Source organism: Emydura macquarii, unplaced genomic scaffold (assembly GCF_026122565.2).
Source record: "Emydura macquarii macquarii isolate MOO-44397 ecotype Brisbane River unplaced genomic scaffold, CSIRO-AGI_Emac_v2 contig_1483, whole genome shotgun sequence".
NCBI lineage: Eukaryota > Metazoa > Chordata > Testudines > Chelidae > Emydura > Emydura macquarii.
In genome coordinates, this window is record NW_027131620.1 from 8,635,950 (window position 1) to 8,654,823 (window position 18,874).

The 18,874-nt window shown below is 40.8% G+C and overlaps 1 protein-coding gene across 11 annotated transcripts in view; it reads left to right on the plus strand.

Annotated features, from left to right (window-relative positions):
* Positions 1-18,874, plus strand: part of SYCP2 (synaptonemal complex protein 2) — a 67,442-nt gene that overhangs the window by 27,387 nt on the left and 21,181 nt on the right. For 9 of the 11 annotated variants that reach the window (XR_010920980.1, XR_010920979.1, XR_010920982.1 and 6 more), the window contains 14 exons: positions 607-706; positions 2,039-2,214; positions 3,364-3,459; positions 3,581-3,656; positions 3,773-3,830; positions 5,218-5,354; positions 5,474-5,850; positions 6,633-6,748; positions 8,047-8,083; positions 9,338-9,411; positions 9,516-9,573; positions 10,412-10,467; positions 11,426-11,471; positions 11,825-11,999. Coding sequence is in view for 7 of the 11 variants with exons in the window: in XM_067554146.1 (XP_067410247.1) it covers positions 607-706; positions 2,039-2,214; positions 3,364-3,459; positions 3,581-3,656; positions 3,773-3,830; positions 5,218-5,354; positions 5,474-5,850; positions 6,633-6,748; positions 8,047-8,083; positions 9,338-9,411; positions 9,516-9,573; positions 10,412-10,467; positions 11,426-11,471; positions 11,825-11,999 (1,582 nt within the window). In the remaining 4 variants the exon portion in view is untranslated. The remainder of the gene's footprint in view (positions 1-606; positions 707-2,038; positions 2,215-3,363; positions 3,460-3,580; positions 3,657-3,772; positions 3,831-5,217; positions 5,355-5,473; positions 5,851-6,632; positions 6,749-8,046; positions 8,084-9,337; positions 9,412-9,515; positions 9,574-10,411; positions 10,468-11,425; positions 11,472-11,824; positions 12,000-18,874) is intronic. The other 2 variants (XM_067554140.1, XM_067554141.1) reach the window with 2 other exon arrangements.

Genomic DNA, 18,874 nt, shown 5'->3' on the forward strand with positions numbered 1-18,874 from the left:
ACACAGAGTGCAGCTTTAAGTGAAGATGTGGGAAGCCTGTAAAGAGGATCTGCATTCCTTGTGTACTCAGAGCACAACTGTATGTGGATCTTCCTGTCCATAGGGGATACTCTAAACTAGGCCATGGGAAGAACAGAACCAGTGAATCTGTGACTACATGGGTCCACTAGTCATAATCCCACACAATACTACAGCCTTAAGGTAACAAATATAGCAACTTAAGTGGCTCTATTGCTGCATCATAGCCTACTGAATGGATTCTGACACCAGTGGAGCTCCTTGTGGTCATCCAAGTTACTTATTCTGTGTACTGAGAAGAGGATTTGGCCCTTGCTGAATTACTTTAGAAAATCCCAACTCCCTATCTCAGTTATAATTTACATGCTAATTAAAACTCAGTAATTTTTATGTCACATTATCTTCCTATCTGAAGGAAAGTGAGATAAATATACCTTTTAGTATTTGAAAAGTAAAACTTTAAACATTACCATTAGCACATGATGCAAGAATTGAGGTCCTGATTGTTTATATTTCTTGAAGTCAATATTTTAACAACCCTATGGTGTCCTTAGCTGTGCTATAAAAATGAATTTTTTGCTTTTCAAGATTGCTACTCCTTCTAAAAGGAAAGTGTCTGAAGCATCAGTAATTGTCCCAGGTACTGGTAGATTGCCTCTGAGGAGCCCATTGGTATTTGTCAATACATGTAAGTTGATATTTATTTTTAATGTTAAAAATACATTTAAAACAGTTTTTGTACTTTACTTGTAATTTAAACTAATTTATTTACCTGAGGCAATATGTACTGGCATTTAATATTCACTATAGAAAAACTTGCATTATGTTACCATAATCAGGCATGATCTGTTTATGGAGGTGGAAATGAGAAAATGTTACTTATGGGATTTCCCCAGCTAATGCTTACTCCATTAATTTCTGTGCCATACCACTCAAAGATTCTGAAGTGAAAATTGTAAGGAACTCTTCCATATTCATTAGCATATTAAGTATAATTTTGAGGAAGCTCAAATATAAATAAGTGGTATTTCATAAAGAATATGGGAAGCATTCTCTGGAATCACAATGTTTACAACGTCTACAGCAATCATAGTGAAACTTCTGTTTTTCCCCATTTGTACATCCATCAACCAAACTTTACTCTTGTCTTCTTAACAAGGTACATCACCAGCTTTGTGAATGTCACTCAGCAGCACCTCTTCCTTAGCACTTTTTTTCCTTAGCACAATCTGACTATCTTGCTGGCTGATAGCTGGGAGAGCACTGCTGGTCTGGGCAAAGAGAAGCAGGGGAGAACCTTCTCCCAGTCATTCCTGGCTCACCACCAGGATCCACCATCTTCCCACTGACAACCCCACTTTAGCAATCTCCCATTATTTGTTCCTTTCCCTTTACACAGGAGCTGTGCAGGAGAAAGGCCAGTAAGAGCTCAAATGTGACTGGAGAGGAATTGGTGGTTGAGGAACACTCATTGATTTAGCTTTCTCACAAAATCCTCTCAAATGCACAGTATTCTCTCACTATGTATAACATACAAAAGTAAGTTAAAATAATAAAGTTGTACAATCAAGCATTCAAAAGTAAGGAAATACCAGAATTAAGGTTGCCTGTGCTATCTTTAGTTGACTTACCTGTGCATGTGCATTATGATACAGATGTCAGCAGTGCTGGCCCTGCTTCCCTCTGCCCAGACCTGCAGTGTTCTTGTTCTCAGAAATCGCAATGTTTACCATGTCTACAGCAATCACAGACTTTAATTACAACTATTTTTTCAGAGGACTTATGCCTCTTTCAGTGCACAGAATCCCTATCTTCTTATCCAGTAGTGTAGCTTCATTAATTTCACTGGCATTATTTTTGATTTTCACTTGTGTGATATCAGAATTAGGCTAAAATTGTTTAGAACTTTATTAAATGAATGTAGTGATGAGAAACAGCTTTAAAATGTTGTGATGCCACTGGGATCGCAAAAATTTTAATGGACAAAGGTAAAATTAACAAGTCTCTGGTTTGTTTTCAGCAACTCCCCGAAAGACTGGGTTTAAACTGCCTTTGCAAATGATGAGCTCTTCTGGAAAAAAAAATATTACCAGAATAACTGAGAGTGGAACAAAGAATTTAGATCTAGAGCATACTGGACCACATGTATCTTCTATAGCTGACTCTCTTAAAAGGAGTAACGTTGCTACAAAAAAAGTAACTAACCTACATTTATGCAATGTGTTCTTCCTAATTTGTATTTTAGCAAGCTTGTGTTTGTAATCAATACTTCGCTTTTTAGAAAAAAATAATCCAATTTCATCTTTTCTTCATAACACTTCTTGGTCCTCATTAGGTTTTAAAAGTAGTCTTGCAGATCCCCATTATTTTCTTTCTCTAAATCCCTTTCCTGCCTTGTTTCAGATTCAAGCTTTCAGCTGGCTAAAACTGGGCAGGACTCCTATTGGCAAACAAGGATACCTATAAAATCATGTTTGCAGTTGTTGTATCTGTGTTGGTCCCAAGATATAGAGACAAGTTGCATGAGATAATACCTCACCCACCTTGCCTCTGTAAAATTATACTAAGATCTGCATTTTATTCCTAAAGACTGACTGTACCTACTCTCTGTGCGAACACAATTACACAGATGTTTGGGCAAATCAGATAGTTGCAGATAGTTGTTTCTATACACAATCACTAAATTTGCATGAGCATATTTTGTGCATGTAATTTAATTGTGCACTTAACTCTTTTGAAAACCATCCCTTGAACTGTTCAACTTTATTAAAGTTCCACGGTCATTATAAAATATGTTAAGGAGTAATCAATACTACCATCTACATCTGTGAAATGCCATTGTCTTCAAATGATGGTATCATTGACATTTCTGCAAACCAAGGTCCTGACTCAAAGCCCATTGAAGTCAATGGAAGCATTCCTGTTTACTTCATTGCGCTTTGGATCAGGCACTCAGGGCACAGTTGTCACTGAGTATTTAACCTGAAGACACTGAATTTGCACAGGTGTAGCTCAGGATATAATTTGCCCTGAAGAATCTCTCTTACTGGCGTGAGATCAAAAGATCTGTTTGACTGTCAGAACCATGTTGAGTTTGTGGGCTTGCAGATGGAAAAACATCCTTTTTATTTGCAATTCAGGCAAATGTCATATGGAAATGATTGACACAATTAATATGTAAAAATGATATTGTGGGGTTCCAAAACAATTTTTCAGGGTAGAACTACACTATATGAAAAACATTTTGTAAGAGTCACAAAAATGTAGTTCAGATATTTTTCCAAAACTTAGTTTTGAAGAGTAAAATTACTTCCTTACTTAACATTATTAACTTTTGCTTTTTAGGGTAGAGAGGACTCTGTACTGGACAGTGCATTTTGTGAGACTCAGCAGAATACCAGCAAAACAAGAATAAGAAATGAGGGAAAACTATCTGAAAAGGTTTTGGGAGCCATTATTTTCTAAAAAGTTCACATTCTATTTGGAAATAAAATATTTTTGTATGTAACAAGGTATATCTCCATGCCAATATAATGTTTGTAATTTCCTACCGTACTTATAGCATATACCAGCTGAAAAAGTTTTGGAAATGATACAAAATGAGGCAGACAGTGAGACCAGCCAAAAACAAATGTTAGGTAAGTATTTTTGCAAATTTTGACAATGCTCCTTTTAAATCATTCTGTTTTCATATTTACAAAAGAAAGTGAGAAAATTAATGTTTAATATCAAATTTAATATATGTTTCATTTAGATGAACTGTTAGATATTGTTCCTGATTCTCAGCCTGTAGGGAGAAATGACGAACCTTTGTAAGTATTAGAAAACAACCCTAAATAACTGTTTTATTTAAAAAAAATAATAATAAGATGACTACTTTTGAGGCAATATGTGCAAGTATTGCCAAAAACATAGTGTTGCTGAGATTTTGATACATGAACACAATGAGAAGTAGAATTTGGATATATTTTCTTCCCTGATACCAATATTTAGGAACTGTTGGTTAAAAGACCAGTCAGTTTTTATTACACTTTTCTTCTTTTTTTCCCCCTAAAATTATTGGCCCAATCCTGCAAACCCTTACTCATTCATTTAAGAAGACTACTCCCATGAATAAAGTTTTGCCATACTGGAACTTTTAAGTGCACTCACCATTTTATATTTTCCATTCTTTAATAATCATGAAAATGGAATAGGGTCAAAGCAGGAGTGTTCATCATGGTCTAGTAATTAATATTAAACAAAGAACAATTGGTGTAATTATTTTACTTTAAACTGGACATTAAAATAAATGACATACAGTTCATCTACACTGCCCAGGTCAACATATTTGGGCTTGTGGGGCTCACACTACTGCCCTAGAAATAACTGTAGAGAGCACTTGAAAGTTGCATCTTGGGCTGGAGCTCGGGCTCTGAAGCCTAGGAAGAGGGGTGGGTTGCAGAGCCTGAGCTCCAGCCTGAGATGCAACTTCAGAGTTCTCTTTACACTGTTATTTATGGAGTGCTACCACAAGCCTGAGTCCATTGATCTGGGCTGTGAGGCTCCTGCCATGGGCTGTGTAGATTTATCCATGTAGATTTAAAGAACGTGTAATTAATGATAGTAAAAATTTCACCTGACCTTAATTCCCATAAACATACAGCAGGCTCAGCCAGTCTCCAGAGCCATGCACAGTCTTTGAATGTTGGTGAATTTTAAAAAATGAAATGAAATTGATATAGTGTGTATGCAAAATACATATATACCTACAGATATGTAAAAGCTTGTTATATGGAGAATGGTGATGAATTATTCTCCATATTCAACAAGGATAGGACAAGAAGTAATCAGCATAGTTTGCAGCAAGGGAGATTGAGGTTAGATAATTAGGCAAAGCTTTTAGATTCTAAGGATAGTAAAACACTGGAAATCTACCTAGAAAGGTTCTGCGATCTCCCTCATTGGAGGTTTTTAAGAACAGTTTAAACAAACACCTGTCAAGATGGTCTTGGTATACTTAATCCTGCCTCAGCATGGTGGAATAGACTAGAAGATTTCCAGAGATCTCTTTCAGCCCTACATGTCTATGATATTAACATTTATTAACTAGCAGTATTTTTGTTTGTAAAATATTTTTCTGACCTAAATCTGTTAAATTAAGCAATAATGACCAAATTTCTGCAATTTAGTGTAAATAAAATAGGATTGTTTTTATAGATTGCCTGGTCTTTTGGAAAGTTCTGCTGATGAAAATAAAATCTGGAAAAAACAGACATGCTCTGTATCTGAGATGCTTATAACAAAGTGTGACAAGCAGAAGAGAAGTATATCATCAGGACACACATTTCAACAAGGTTAAGCTTATGCCCTGTTAGTAATAAATATTTGTGAATGGCAAATTAAGTTTTTTATATTCAAAACAAATTTTATAAGTTTTTATCTTAAAAAGATTTTGTTTTCTTGTTTGTATTAGTTCCTGTTCTCAGTGAAAGAGCTGCCAAACAAAAAGCTTTCTATTCAATATTTGAAAGTACTTCTCCAAAACGACAAGCTCAGAGTAGAAAAATAGCGGAGAAGCATCTAAATGAAACCAAAAAAACAGAAGAAAACTGCACAATACACAGAAGACAAACACTAAACAGTTCTAAGCATTTAGAACAGAAAATACTAAGTACGGAGGCAAAAGAAGTTCCCACTACATCTGAAACATCTTTTAAGTCAGCTCATCCAACTAAAATGACTGAAAAATCTCTGATATATTCCACAAAATCAGTGTTGGCCGGAGATTCTAAGGAGGAAATTGATATTTCTTTTAGAAAAGGGACAACAAATCATAAAAAATCTGAGAAGGTGATAGATTCTCATCTTGTTTCCTCTGACTTAGTAATTAAGGGAATGATGAAGTGTCAGTGTTTTCAGTATTTCAATATAGTCTTTATTAGCATATTTTTAATTCTACTTGTTCATCATTTGGTTTACACTAACACAGAAGAATAAGGGGTCTACCATATTTTCAAATGTAACTCATTTTTATGTGTTTTCTGCTGAAATTTTAAAATATTTATTCATCTATTTTGATTTCAGGGGGTTCCTTGTTTAAAAAATGTGAACTAGTCCTTTGTTCTGTGAACGTTACAGTTTAAAACAAGATCCCTGATGAAACAACCCAGTGCATGCCCAACCCTAATTAAATAGCGGGTCAGAGACAGGATTTTAAATATTGTCCCTTAAATGTTTCTGTGGGTCTTAATGTGATTCTTTTTAGGACCTTTTGGTAATAAGAACAATACGAAATAACTAAAGATCCTATTCTTCAAACACTTATGAGCAAGTGCTTATTACTTTGAGCTGGTCTACTGATAAAAATGTCCAGACTGTTGCCACTTGCATCAAAAGCTGTGGTCATTTTGTGGGGAAATTTCTGTGAAGGCTTCCTTTCATTGTTCAAACAGAGGTGTATGATTTTTTCTCTATGGAAAAGCTGCCCTCAAGCCTAATGAATCGTGAGGGATCCATGGGTGCCAAGTGCCAGCTGCATGGAGTCTTTGTACCCCAGCCGCAGCTCTGCCCTTTTTATTGAACAAAGTTTACTGGCAAAGTTAACAGACTATTTATAAAGTCTGTTGTTACAGAATGCAAAATCTAAAGAAATCGCTGAAACAACCGAATTAATAATAAGTAAAATCAGTGACAGATACAAACAAAAGGATGATATTGAACGTGCAAGAGAAGTTTTAGCTAATAACAGGTATGGTATACATTATTTTCTTATAATAGTTTGAATGGCCTGATTGTAACTTACTTCGTTGTGCACTTGCAAAGAAGTAAGAGAACAGAAAGCCCTTCTGCAGCCTACTTGGGTTTATCTAAATCATAAATCTGTGTGAGAAGGTGGAGGACAAGCTCCAGTAGGCTGCTACTCCCAGTTTGTGAGTAAGGATTTTTGAGTGAGCAGGAGCGAGCATCTCAGCCCTGGTTGACAGACTGGGGCTTGCTCTAGCACTCTATAGCTGTATAGACAGATCCTGAGCTGCAGCTTCAAAAGTGCTGTCTGTGCAGCTATTTTAGAACACTAGCAGGGGAACTGTGACTCTCAGAGTTCCTTTAAAGACTACAATTATTTGGTTGTATGTAAATTTCATCACCTAAAGGTCTGATATTTAGAGATGCTTAACACCTGTATCTTCAATTGACTTAGTGGGAGGAGTTCTTGCTCAGTATCTTTGAGAATCAGGTCATAAATCACAATTTAAATAATAATTGTTATATTTTTCTAACTATGAACAAATGCATCAATATATGTTGTAAAATTGGTTATGAAAAATATTTCAAAAAATGAAAATAGTCAAACAAAATAACTTGAAGTAATGCTTGTATCGGAACTCGTGGTATTTGGCAGTTCCAGGTTTATAGCTTAGTTCACTAACTACTCTTTGTTTGCAGGCAGTTGTTGCGCAGCACTTCCTGGAATTGGTTCAGTTCTGCTGTGCAGAAATGGAGAATTCTGGGAGCTCCAACAAGAGTGGAAGGAATTTTGGGGGTTGGGAAGTATAGCTATTGGTTCTGTGACTACACAGATTTTCAGCACTACCTATCTCTGTATGTTGGGGGTGCAGATGTTGCTGCTTGGAGACGAAGGATTCAGACACAAATTTTTTGCCACTGTAAATGAGCGTAGCTCCCCACTACTGAATCATTTTACACTTGGAGAAAATTGAACCCTTTGTTTCTAGTGCAGCAAACCTACACAAAGAATAGTGACGTGAGTAAACATTTTAAAAGAGCCTAACACACTGAAACCAATGGAAGTCTGGCACCTAGCCATGTCTGAAAATCCCTCTAGGCCCCTATGTGTATCTAGGCACTTAAATGCCTTTAAAAATCTGACACTTAGGCAGCCTTAAAATTTTACTCTTAGATTCCTAAATCGTTTACAGTTTAAAAATTTTACCCTAAGTATTATTGACAGTCAATGGGACTTTATTAGTGATGTATGGAAAACATTTTTGGTATGCATTTGATGATATTTGATAAATATTTTTTTAGGTCATATTTAAGTAAGTCTGATTTCAAAGCCAATAAGGTATGTTTACTATATATATTTTTTTCATATATAGAAATTTCACCTGAAAATTGATATAATCTACAACAAAATCTTGTTCATCATAGCATTTTTCATACTTGAAATATCCCAATGTACTTTAGAAAGCAATGATGCGTAAAATGATACAAAAACATGGCAGCTGATAGATGCTCCACAATAGTTCACAAACATTCCGGAATATGAGATCTCTCTTATTTAGAAAGGACTGTTAGGTTAAACAATGTTTATTCCCAGTCATTTTTGAAAATGATCATGGGCTATTTAATTTGTATCTCCATCTGGATATCCAAGAGTGACTGACGTGGCACCATAATTTTAACATCACATCCAAAACTGGTACATTGCAGCACCTACTCACCTTATCTCTTCACAGCCGTTTCAGCTCATGTGTGGGTGTGTTTTTATATCTATTCAATAATGCTTAAAATTGTTCCTTAATGTTACCGTGACTGATATTTATATAACACTTATCAGCTAGAATTCTCAGAACTCATGATAAATTTTACAAACGAATTTCTACGTGCATATGTACATGAACATTCAGTTCATGGCAAACCTCACAATAGTCTGCTGCACAGTAACCGTGTGTCCCGGAGGACATGCACTAAAAATTTCTTAATGTGTTTTAATCTACCTTGTTTTGAAAAGGGGATGATCAAAGCTCACTAAAGAATGGTTAGTGTGCATCAGTAGAGTCTTCATAGACAGTTAGTATGCAGCAGGCTCTAGTGCAGAGTAAATGCACACTCTACTTACCGTGAACTAAATATTTATGCAGACAAGCCCTTAACATAGTATATAATAGGATCATTTAATTTATGGCTGAAGTTCATTCTTCTATGATATGCATTGCAACACTATACAGTAGTTTAGAAAATACAATTAAGAATACTTTATCCAGATCAAAATATATAAGAATAGGTAGGAAAACACATTACTGAAATGGAGTTTGACCATGGTACAGAAACCAACACGGTTATTTTTGGGAAAAGTACCATGAGATTTTTAAGGGCCACAGATGATGAGGACTTGTGTTTTACATCTCAAAATATTTTACTTCCAGCAGCCTCTGACCTCTAATACCATATTTAAATATTGTGAGTTGTGAGATTTAGATTCAAAAGCAACTAATTTATCACCCATGCTTCTGTTGAAGAATTTGTTTATATATTGATGACTATATATGAATATATTTTGAATATAAGACCTGTGTAACTCTTCTTGTATGTATAGGTAAAAGTTCAGAATAGAAGTTTTAGAAACGTAAAAACTACAGCTGTGCTTAATATAACTACAGGTCAGATTGTGTAAGTATCTAGTAATTTTGTTTGAAAATGTTTTAATTATCCAATTATGTTAAGATTGTTCCTTGATTCGCTAACTAAAGCTTTATCTGTATCTGTTTTGACAGGGATGATGTCTACAATTTTAACTTAAGTGGATTTGATGAACCTACAATAAAGCTTGGAGTAAGATTCCAGTAGTCTACGTTAATACAAACTAGGAACCTTTTAGTTTGCGCCTGCAGCATCCACCTGAGGGAGTTACAGCACACCACTGTGGTGCGCACTGCTGTTCACACCCTTGTAGACCAAATTGTAGGGCAGTGAGGACAAGTCCTGAGAAAGACTCACCTCAGAATATCCAATAGCATAGTGGTTAGGGCATTTACATAGAAGGTGGAAGACATAGGTTCAAGTCTTTGCTTCACATCAGGCAGAGGTGGGGAATTAAACCTGGGTCTCCCACATGCCAGGTGAATACTTTTTAAACAATGGACTGAAAGTTATAAGGGGGAGCACCACCTCCTCCTCTGACTGTATTCTGTAGGTTTAGGCAAGCTCTGAGCCTTTTGAAAGGGAAAAAAAGAGGAAATTCATGGAAACTAGCTCTCAGTTCCATGGAATATGGCAGCTCCATCCTCTAGCTTTTCCACTCACCTACCAGTCCTGTCTTTAGCAGAAACTATTATGTAGTAACATACGAGCCACACATCTGAAACCGTTCCAAGTGCAAAGTGGAGAATAGGCCAATGTATAACACTTTAGAAAAAGTTTAAAAATATGCCTATAAAAAGAGTAACATGATTTATGTGAAATCTGGGATGTTTGCACAAAAACATTCAAGTATATGATGTGACATATTCTCTAAGGTGTAAATTAACCACTGTAAATTATCGCAAACAAGAAATTTTGTATTGGGGAAAAAGGTTCAGTGTTACTCTTTGCATGCATAACTAATGTATTTTATATATATCATGAAGATAAATTTGCAGTTATTTCACATTTATTTGTACTTACATTTTAGATCCAAGAATTACATGTTACTGAACTGAAAGCTAGTACAGATCTGACAGAAAAAATGTAAGCATATTACATTGTATTTCACTTGTGGGCAATGGTGGTAGAAGAAAATAATCTGAAAAAATTATTTTTCCTTAAGGATGGTCATAATGAATAGTTTTGTTTGCATTCTCCAACATCCCCCTATGCCAATCAAGAGAGTAGGTGCAGGATAATAGACAGGAAAAAAACATGCTGGTAGTCTCACTTTCCCTATAAAGTGGGCTGGCTTAACCTCATCATTTATTTTTCTTTCTTCAGTAGGTAAAGATAGCTCCAATGGCTTCCTCAGCTGCATTTTGTTGGGGTGGTTTTTGTTTGTTTGTTTTTACTGTTTTCCTTTGGCAAATTTCTCCCTAATCATTTCATTGTCATCAGATTACTAGTTTAGTATATGGTGTTTCCTATTGAAAAGAGCTTCCTCATGGAGCATTCTGGGGAGGCAACCTAATGGTTGCAGTGTGTTATCCTCATATTAGCAGAGATCATTCTGCAAAAAAATAATTCTAGTTGTTTTGTGTCCCTGTTTGCCTCAAACTAAGAGGCTGCCACATTAGGTTTTAAAGTGAACTGTGGTCTCCAAACTTGCCAAAAATAGATCTAGTGCATGTGTCTCTGTGGCACGCTGTACTCCATGTACACTCTTATGGTGTGATTTGTATATCATTCATGTTCATCCTTACAGTGTAACTGTGTATTGTCTGATGCATGTATGCCATGTGAGATGTTTTTGGAATGCTCATGGCATACTGAACATTTTTGTTATAGTAGCATCAAACAATACACAGTTACACTCTAAGGGTGAACATAAATGATATACAAATCACACTATAAGGGTATACATGGGGTACAGCATGTCACAGCCTCATAATTCCCTTCCCACACACATACATACCAATAGCAGGAAAGATGACAATAACCCTATCAGATGTCTTCAGCTTTAGATGTATTTATTAATGTAAATATCTCTTGGTTTAAGGAATCCTGATGGAAGCAAAAGTACCATCCAGAAAAAAGTAGATAAAGTAAGTTTCTTAAACTCGGGGAAGCTCATTTTAAAAAGACCAAATTTTCAACATGGAAAATGACCATTTCTTTTCCTTAAAATAATACAAAGAATTATAAACTCTAAGCCATCTTTCCACTCCCATCGTCCTTTGTTTGAATGGAGGTTGAACTGCCCCTTGATGTAACTTAAAGCAGCCTGAAGTTATGGAATTAAATACAGTGAACCCTTGTAAAGATAAGCCTTGAGACTTAGATTTTGTAGCTCAAATTGCTTCTTATCTCTAGAAATACCACATACATTCAGATAAAAACTGTATTACAAATCTAAACAGAAATAAATGACCTGTAAGCATTTTTGTTTGTTTTATAGAATAGAACTAATAAAAACAAGAAGCATCTCTTTAGTGACACTGACACAGAATACAGAGGTGATGACAGTAAGACAGATATCAGTTGGCTACGAGAGTCTAACAGAAAACCTAAACCCCAACTAATAGACTACAGCAGAACTAAAAACCTGAAGAAATCTAAAAGTATAGAACCAAGTAAGAAACTAATTATTGAACAGATTGTACATTTAGGGACTGTGTTTCACTTGCTTATAAATAGTTTTAAAATTATTTGATTATATTTGCTTTTAATTCTATTTTAATTATATGCATAATGAATGCTGTGTTGCAGTGTGTTACAGTTCATGGTAACTACACTTGTATTCCCTCTCCGTGGACCCTTGAGGGCAGCCACTTTAGACTCCTGCTTCTCACCTATCACCTCGCTTGGGCAGAGACCCACGTTCTCTTTCTCCTGACCAAGGGATCTTTAAAGGCTGCACAGTTCTCTGCCTACTCTGTGATATTCCCAGCAATCCAGACTGCCTAAAAGGCTAGCACCTGCACTATGCTTTATTTCCACAGGATGTGCCCATTGTATTGCCTGCAGTTATAAGTTACCGCACAACTCTTCATAAGCAAGCACATTTATTCTTCAGTTGAAAGCATTACAGAGAAAACATATTAAAAACAATAAAAGACATGTATGCTAAAAAGCTTGCCAGAGGTCACCCATCTCCAGCCTTGGGCTCTGATAGGTGCCAGTCCTTAAAATCTGCAACTGGGTTTTCCTGTGGTTACAAGTACATAACTGTCTCAGATTCAGAATCAGAGCAATCATGAATAGGTCAGTCTTTCCTATGTACAGCTTGGGACTTTGATCTTGGCCTCATGTAACAGGTGATCAGCAGACGATGGCTCATTCCTCAGGGTGTAGCTTCAAAAGGCTGAATTTTTGCATAACTGGAGGTGGATAATTTGCATTCACCTCCCCTTAGATATTCCCTAGGAAAACCACTTAACACGTTTTGTTCTTCTTCGTGTGCTTGCTCATGTCCATTCCCAATTTAGGTGTGTGCGCACACTTCATGTATCAGTGCTGGAAATTTTTTCCCTAGTGGTACCCGTAGTGGCCGGCTCTAGCACCCTCTGCAGCGCCGCACATATACGCCCACATATAGGTGCTGCTGTCCTCCTCCACCCCACAGTTTCTTCTTACCACCAGTGACGGTGTGGAACGTCTCTTGCTCTCAAGTTCTTTCCTCAAATCTAGTCGTTTTTGTTATTGTTCTTGTGTGTATAATTAGTTGTTAATAGTAGTTAGTAATAGTATTGTAATTGGTAGAGTCCCAGATCGGGACATGCCCCATTCCCCAGGATTTAAACCCTGCGCTTCATGTAAGAAGCCTTGCCAAGGAGTGATCTGCATCAAAGTTGCCTGAAGTGTCTAGGGGAAGCTCACGTCTGTAAGAAATGCAAAATCTGCAAAAATTTTCACTCCCGGACTAAAAAGGACCGGGATATTCAGTTTAAGGCCATCCTTCTAGAGTCAGCACTCAGACCGGTGTCGGAGCCGGGCAGATCAGACTCAGCACCAAGCACGGTAGACTCAGCATGCAATACCCTTCCGGCACCCTCTTCGTCTTCTCGGCACTGATCACCATCCCTGGTACTGAAAAAGAGGTCAAAGAAGATGCGCGCCGAGCGAGGGCATGCACCAGCGGATAAAACTTAGAAAGATATGGGAGACCAGGCGAGACCCACATCGGGCTGCCAACCCCTCCCCTACCTTCAAGGGGTCCCTCGCCGCTGTGAGCTTTGACCCCAGCACTGGGCCCCCCACAGATTCCCAATAGTGGTAAAGGGCCTCTCCACCTGTTGATGCCATCGACCCTGGAGGCCTTTCAAGCAATGAAAGAACTCCTGGCAATGCCTGTGCTGCTGACGCCCAGGGACAGCAGGCTGCCACACCGAGACTCAACACCATTGCTGTGGAGTACCCTATCAAAGGGCAAGCAAGCTAACAGATCCACACAGCAATCCCTGTCTTCCAGGCACTTGTTCCCCGGTGTGTAGTCGATTCCCTGATATGAGACCATGCTCTCCAGGTCAAGATAGCAACTGACCAGATCCTCGCCACCGGTCCCCAGACAACTGACTCCAACCAGCAGAGCATCAATACTGGACCTCGGAATGGTGCAGATTGCCAGACTCCTAGCATGTTTCCCCGGGGTCTCGACCCCGCTCTCCTAGTCCTTACAAGAAACCCAAGAACAAGAGCCGTTCCTGTCACGCCCAATGCTCAGGCTCTCTGTGCTGTTCGCCAGTGCTGGAACACCGCCACTCTCCATACGGCACCAGGAGATACTCAGAATCAGCACTGCCTTGGCTGTCAGACAGCGACGCCTCATCCTCAGAAAGTGAGGAAGAGATTCAGATGAGGCAGGCCTCTGCCCTAGCACTTGACTTCTTGACAATGCCACCAATAGGGGCGTGGCCACAAGGACAGTGGCCCAGACCATGTCCTTACTGTGGGGATTTTCCACTGGGTTCCCATGGGCCGATTCCGAAAGAGGGGCCTCGGTACTGAGGGCCTCTATTCCCCAGAACTCGGCACCACACCTGGTTACAGAATCTGACCAGGAAGGGTCACCTACATTGAATCTGGGGGGAATTACCCGAGCCAGAGCAGCAGACCCTCCTCCACCTCAGCTACCAGCCTCTTCCTCGTCATCGCCGGACGAGGCAGTAACTGGACCTTCATTAGCGGTGCCGCTGGATGGCTTCAGGTCCCATCAAGACCTTTTAAAAAGGGTGGCATCTAATCTGGGCCTCAAAATAGAGGAGTTGGATGAGCTTGTGGACAAGCTGTTTGGGATCCTGGTGTCAGTAATGCCCAGTAGAGTGGCCCTCCCTGTTCATGAAGGAGTGGTTAAGCTTGCCAAAGCAAACCCTGGACAAAACCCCGGCCTCCTTGCCCCCCATGTCAAAGAGGGCAGAAAAGAAATACTATGTATCAGCAAAGGCTTTCGAATACCTATACACCCACTTTTCCCCAGGATCACTGGTAGTCACTGCTGCCAATGAAAGGGACAGATAGGGTAAGGTGAGCTCAAGACCTAAAAATAAAGAAGTGAAAAGGCTGGACTTATTCGGATGGAAAATTTATTCCACTGGTAGCCTACAGCTACAAGTAGCAAACCAACAGGTGCTGCTGGGCAGGTACTACTTTAATATCTGGCAGTTGCTAGAAAAGTTCGCAGGTCAGTGTTGCACTCCTCCAAACAAGAGTTCAAAGCCATTTTGGGGGAAGGGAGAACAGTAGCCAGGGCATCACTGCAAGCAGCCTCCAATGCAGCGGACTCTGCAGCCAGGACCATGGCATCAGCGGTGTCAATGAAAAGGGCTTCATGGCTGCAATCATTGGACCTTCTGTCGATCCAGGACCTCCCCTTTGATGGCATGCCCCTCTTTGCTGAACAGATAGATTCTAGGCTGCATGGCATAGAGGACTCAAGGGCAACCCTGTGGTCCCTTGGCTTATATACCCTGTCGTCATCCAGGAGGCACTTCAAGCCTCAGCATCAGCCTCGGTTTGGAGGCCATTCCTGCAGCGACTCCTACAGTAAAGGATATAAAAGACAGCAGGGCTGCTCATCATCCACCACCCCACAACCAGGCTGCAGCTACCATAACCGAGGCGGAAAGCAGACCTTTTGAAGGTGCGCCCAAGGGCAACCTACCAATTTTAACCACGGATCCAACCTCCCTACTGTTCTTTTCTCATTTAACCCCTTTTCTCACAGCCTGGGCTACCATAACATCGGACCGTTGGGTACTCAGCACAGTGGCAAGCAGTTACACCCACCAGTTTGCCTCACTACCACCTTCCTTCCCCATCCCTCTTCAGGAACCTCTGTCACGAGCAACTCCTTGCACAGAAAGGTGCAAGCACTCTTGCAGGTGCGTGCAGTGGAAGAGGTTCCCCAAGACCTATGGGGACGAGAGTTTTACTCCCATTATTTCCTGATTCCAAAAGCAAAGGGAGGACTGGGGCCTATCCTGGACTTAAGGAACCTCAACAAATACCTCAGAAGGCTAAAGTTTCATGTGATTTCCCTAGCCACCATTATTTCTTTGCTGGATCCTGGCGACTAATATACTGCCCTTGATTTAAAGGTTGTCTGTTTACACATCTCAATTTTCCTGGGTCACAGAAGGTTCCTGCGGTTTGTGGTAGAGATCGTCGTCATCAATTCATGGTGCTTCCATTTGGCCTCTCAACTGCACCAAGGGTCTTCACCAAATGCATGTTGGTGGTGGCAGCCTACCTCCAGAGGAGAGGGGTGCAGGTTTTTCCTTACCTAGACGATTGGCTCAAAGTGTCAAGCTCAGGACAGCATCGCGACTATCCGGAATGCTTGTCAAGCGCTGGGCCTCCTAATAAATGAGCACAAATCAACTTTAGTCCCAGTACAAAGGACAGAGTTTATCAGGGCGGTCCTGGACTCCACCAAGGCCAGAACGTTCCTTCTGGAGGGAAGGTTCCTGGCAATGTCAGAGTTTATAGCCTGCATTTCAGCCCCCCTCTACCCTGCATACTACAGCAAGGGTATGCCTTAGCTTCCTGGGCCACATGGTAGCCTGCACTTACGTGGTTCGGCATGCCAGACTGCAACTCAGGCCCCTCCAGATGTGGCTGGTGTCAGTATACTCACCAGCCAGACATCACCTGGACAGGATACAAATGGTCCCTCCCCAAATACTCATCTCTCTCTGGTGTAGTGGATGAGACCCCACCAAGTGCTCTCAGGAATATCCTTTGACGGGCCCCAGCTGTCGGTGTCTCTGATCCCTAAGAACCCAGGGCACATGGGCTACAAAGAAACTGACGTTACACGTCAATATCAGGGAACTCAGGGCAATTCACCTAGCCTGTGCAGTTTTCCTACCACATCTCTCCAGCAGGGTAGTGCAGGTAATCATGGACAATATGTATACTACATCAATTATATAAACACTATATCAGACTATATCAACAGACTCACGGATAATACGTATACTATATCAACAAACAGAGTGGGGCCCAGTCCCCAGTATTGTGCTGGGAGGCCATACATTTATGGCCATAAATTTATATTTTGTATCAGTCACAGCATTCACTTGGAAAGCGGTGCATCTCCTGGGGATCAGCAGCTCTTTAGCAGACCGCTCAGCAGGTCTTTTTGCTCTCACCACGTTTGGTCCCTCCATCCAGAGGTGGACGCTCACATCTTCCAGAGGTGGGGCAATCCCCGAGTGCACCTCTTCGCCACCAGAGACAACAGGAAATGCAATCAGTTCTGTTCCCGCCCAGGGCTCAGCGAAGGCTCATTAACTGATGCCTTTTTCCTCTCTTGGTCAGGGAGTCTAATGTATGCCTTCCTGCCAATACCTTTAATTCACAAAGTTCTTCTAAAGGTGAAGAGGGACAAAGCATGGGTCATCTTAATGGCCCCAGCGTGGCCCCGACAGCATTGGTTCAGGATGCTATTCAAATTGGCAGGGCCCAGGCAATGGATGCTTCCGTCACGATTGGACCTCTTGTCCCACCATCAAGGTCGCTTGCTCCATCCGGAGCTGGCCTCCTTATACCTGACGGCATGGATGCTCTGTGACTGAGTCGGGAGGAGCAAGCCTGCTCAACCCAAGTCCAACGGATCCTTTTAGAGAGCAGAAAGCCGTCCACCAGATCAGCTTTACTGGACTAAGTGGAAACACTTCACCTGCTGGGCAGCTGAGCAAGGTATTTCCCCAATAGAGGCATCAATCATAACGATCTTGGACCACCTGCTCCACTTAAAGCAGGGAGTTTTGGCCTTCTCGTCCACTAAGGTCCATGTAGCGGCCATATCCGCTTTCTACCCTCTGGTGGATGGTAGGACAATTTTCTCGCACAAAATGACAGCCAGATTTCTTAAGGACTTGGAAAGGCTCTTCCCACTAACGCGAGATCCCTCTCCCCAATGGGATCTGAATTTGGTCCCCTCTGGATTCACTGGGCCTCCTTTTGAGCCCCTAGCCTCATGTTCCCTTACGCACCTATCCTGGAAGGTCATGTTACTGGTGGCTATTACATCCACAAGGCAGGTTTCGGACATCAGGGCATTAACCTCAGAGCCTTCCTATGCTGTGTTTTATAAGGACAAGGTCCAACTACGCCCGCACCTGGCCTTTTTACCAAAGGCGGTCTCTCATTTTCACCTTAGCCAGGACATATTCCTGCCGGTCTTCTAGCCTAAGCCTCACAACTCCAGTGAGGAGAGGCATCTGCATACCTTTGACTTGAGAAGGGCACTGGTGTCTTATATTGACAGAACCAAACCCTTTCATCTCTCTACATAACTCTTCATCGCAGTTGTGGATAGAATAAAGTATTTCCGGTGTCCTCGCAATGAATCTCAAAGTGGATCACAGCCTGCATCCGGGCTTGTTACGAATACGTTGGAGTACGCCTCCGGCATCTTTAACAGCCCACTCCACAAGGGCACAGGCATCTTCTGTGGCCTTTCAAGCGCATGTCCCAATACAGCACATCTGCAGAGCCTCTACCTGGTCATCGGTACATACCTTCACGTCTCACTAGGCTATAATGCAGCAAGCTTGGGACGATGCTGGCTTCGGCGGAGCGGTGCTTTAAGTGTCATGTCCATGAACTTCTGCCCGCCACCAGGGACACTGCTGGTGAGTCACCTAAATTGGGAATGGACATGAGCAACACTCGAAGAAAGAACAGTTACTTACTTCGTAAATGTTGTTCTTCGAGATGTTGCTCATGTCCATTCCACACTAACCCTCCTTCCCCTCAGTCGGCAAGAAGGAACTGAGAGGGAGGGGGCTGGCAGCGCCTATATCCGGGCACATATGCGTGCCACTTCAGGGGCCACTATGGGTACCACTAGGGGAAAAATTTCCAGCACCAGTGCATGTGGCGTGCGCGCACATACCTAAATTGGGAATGGACATGAGCAACACATCTCGAAGAACAACAGTTACAAGGTAAGTAACCATTCTTTCCAGAAGTCCATTCTTGTCTGGCACATTGTTCAAGA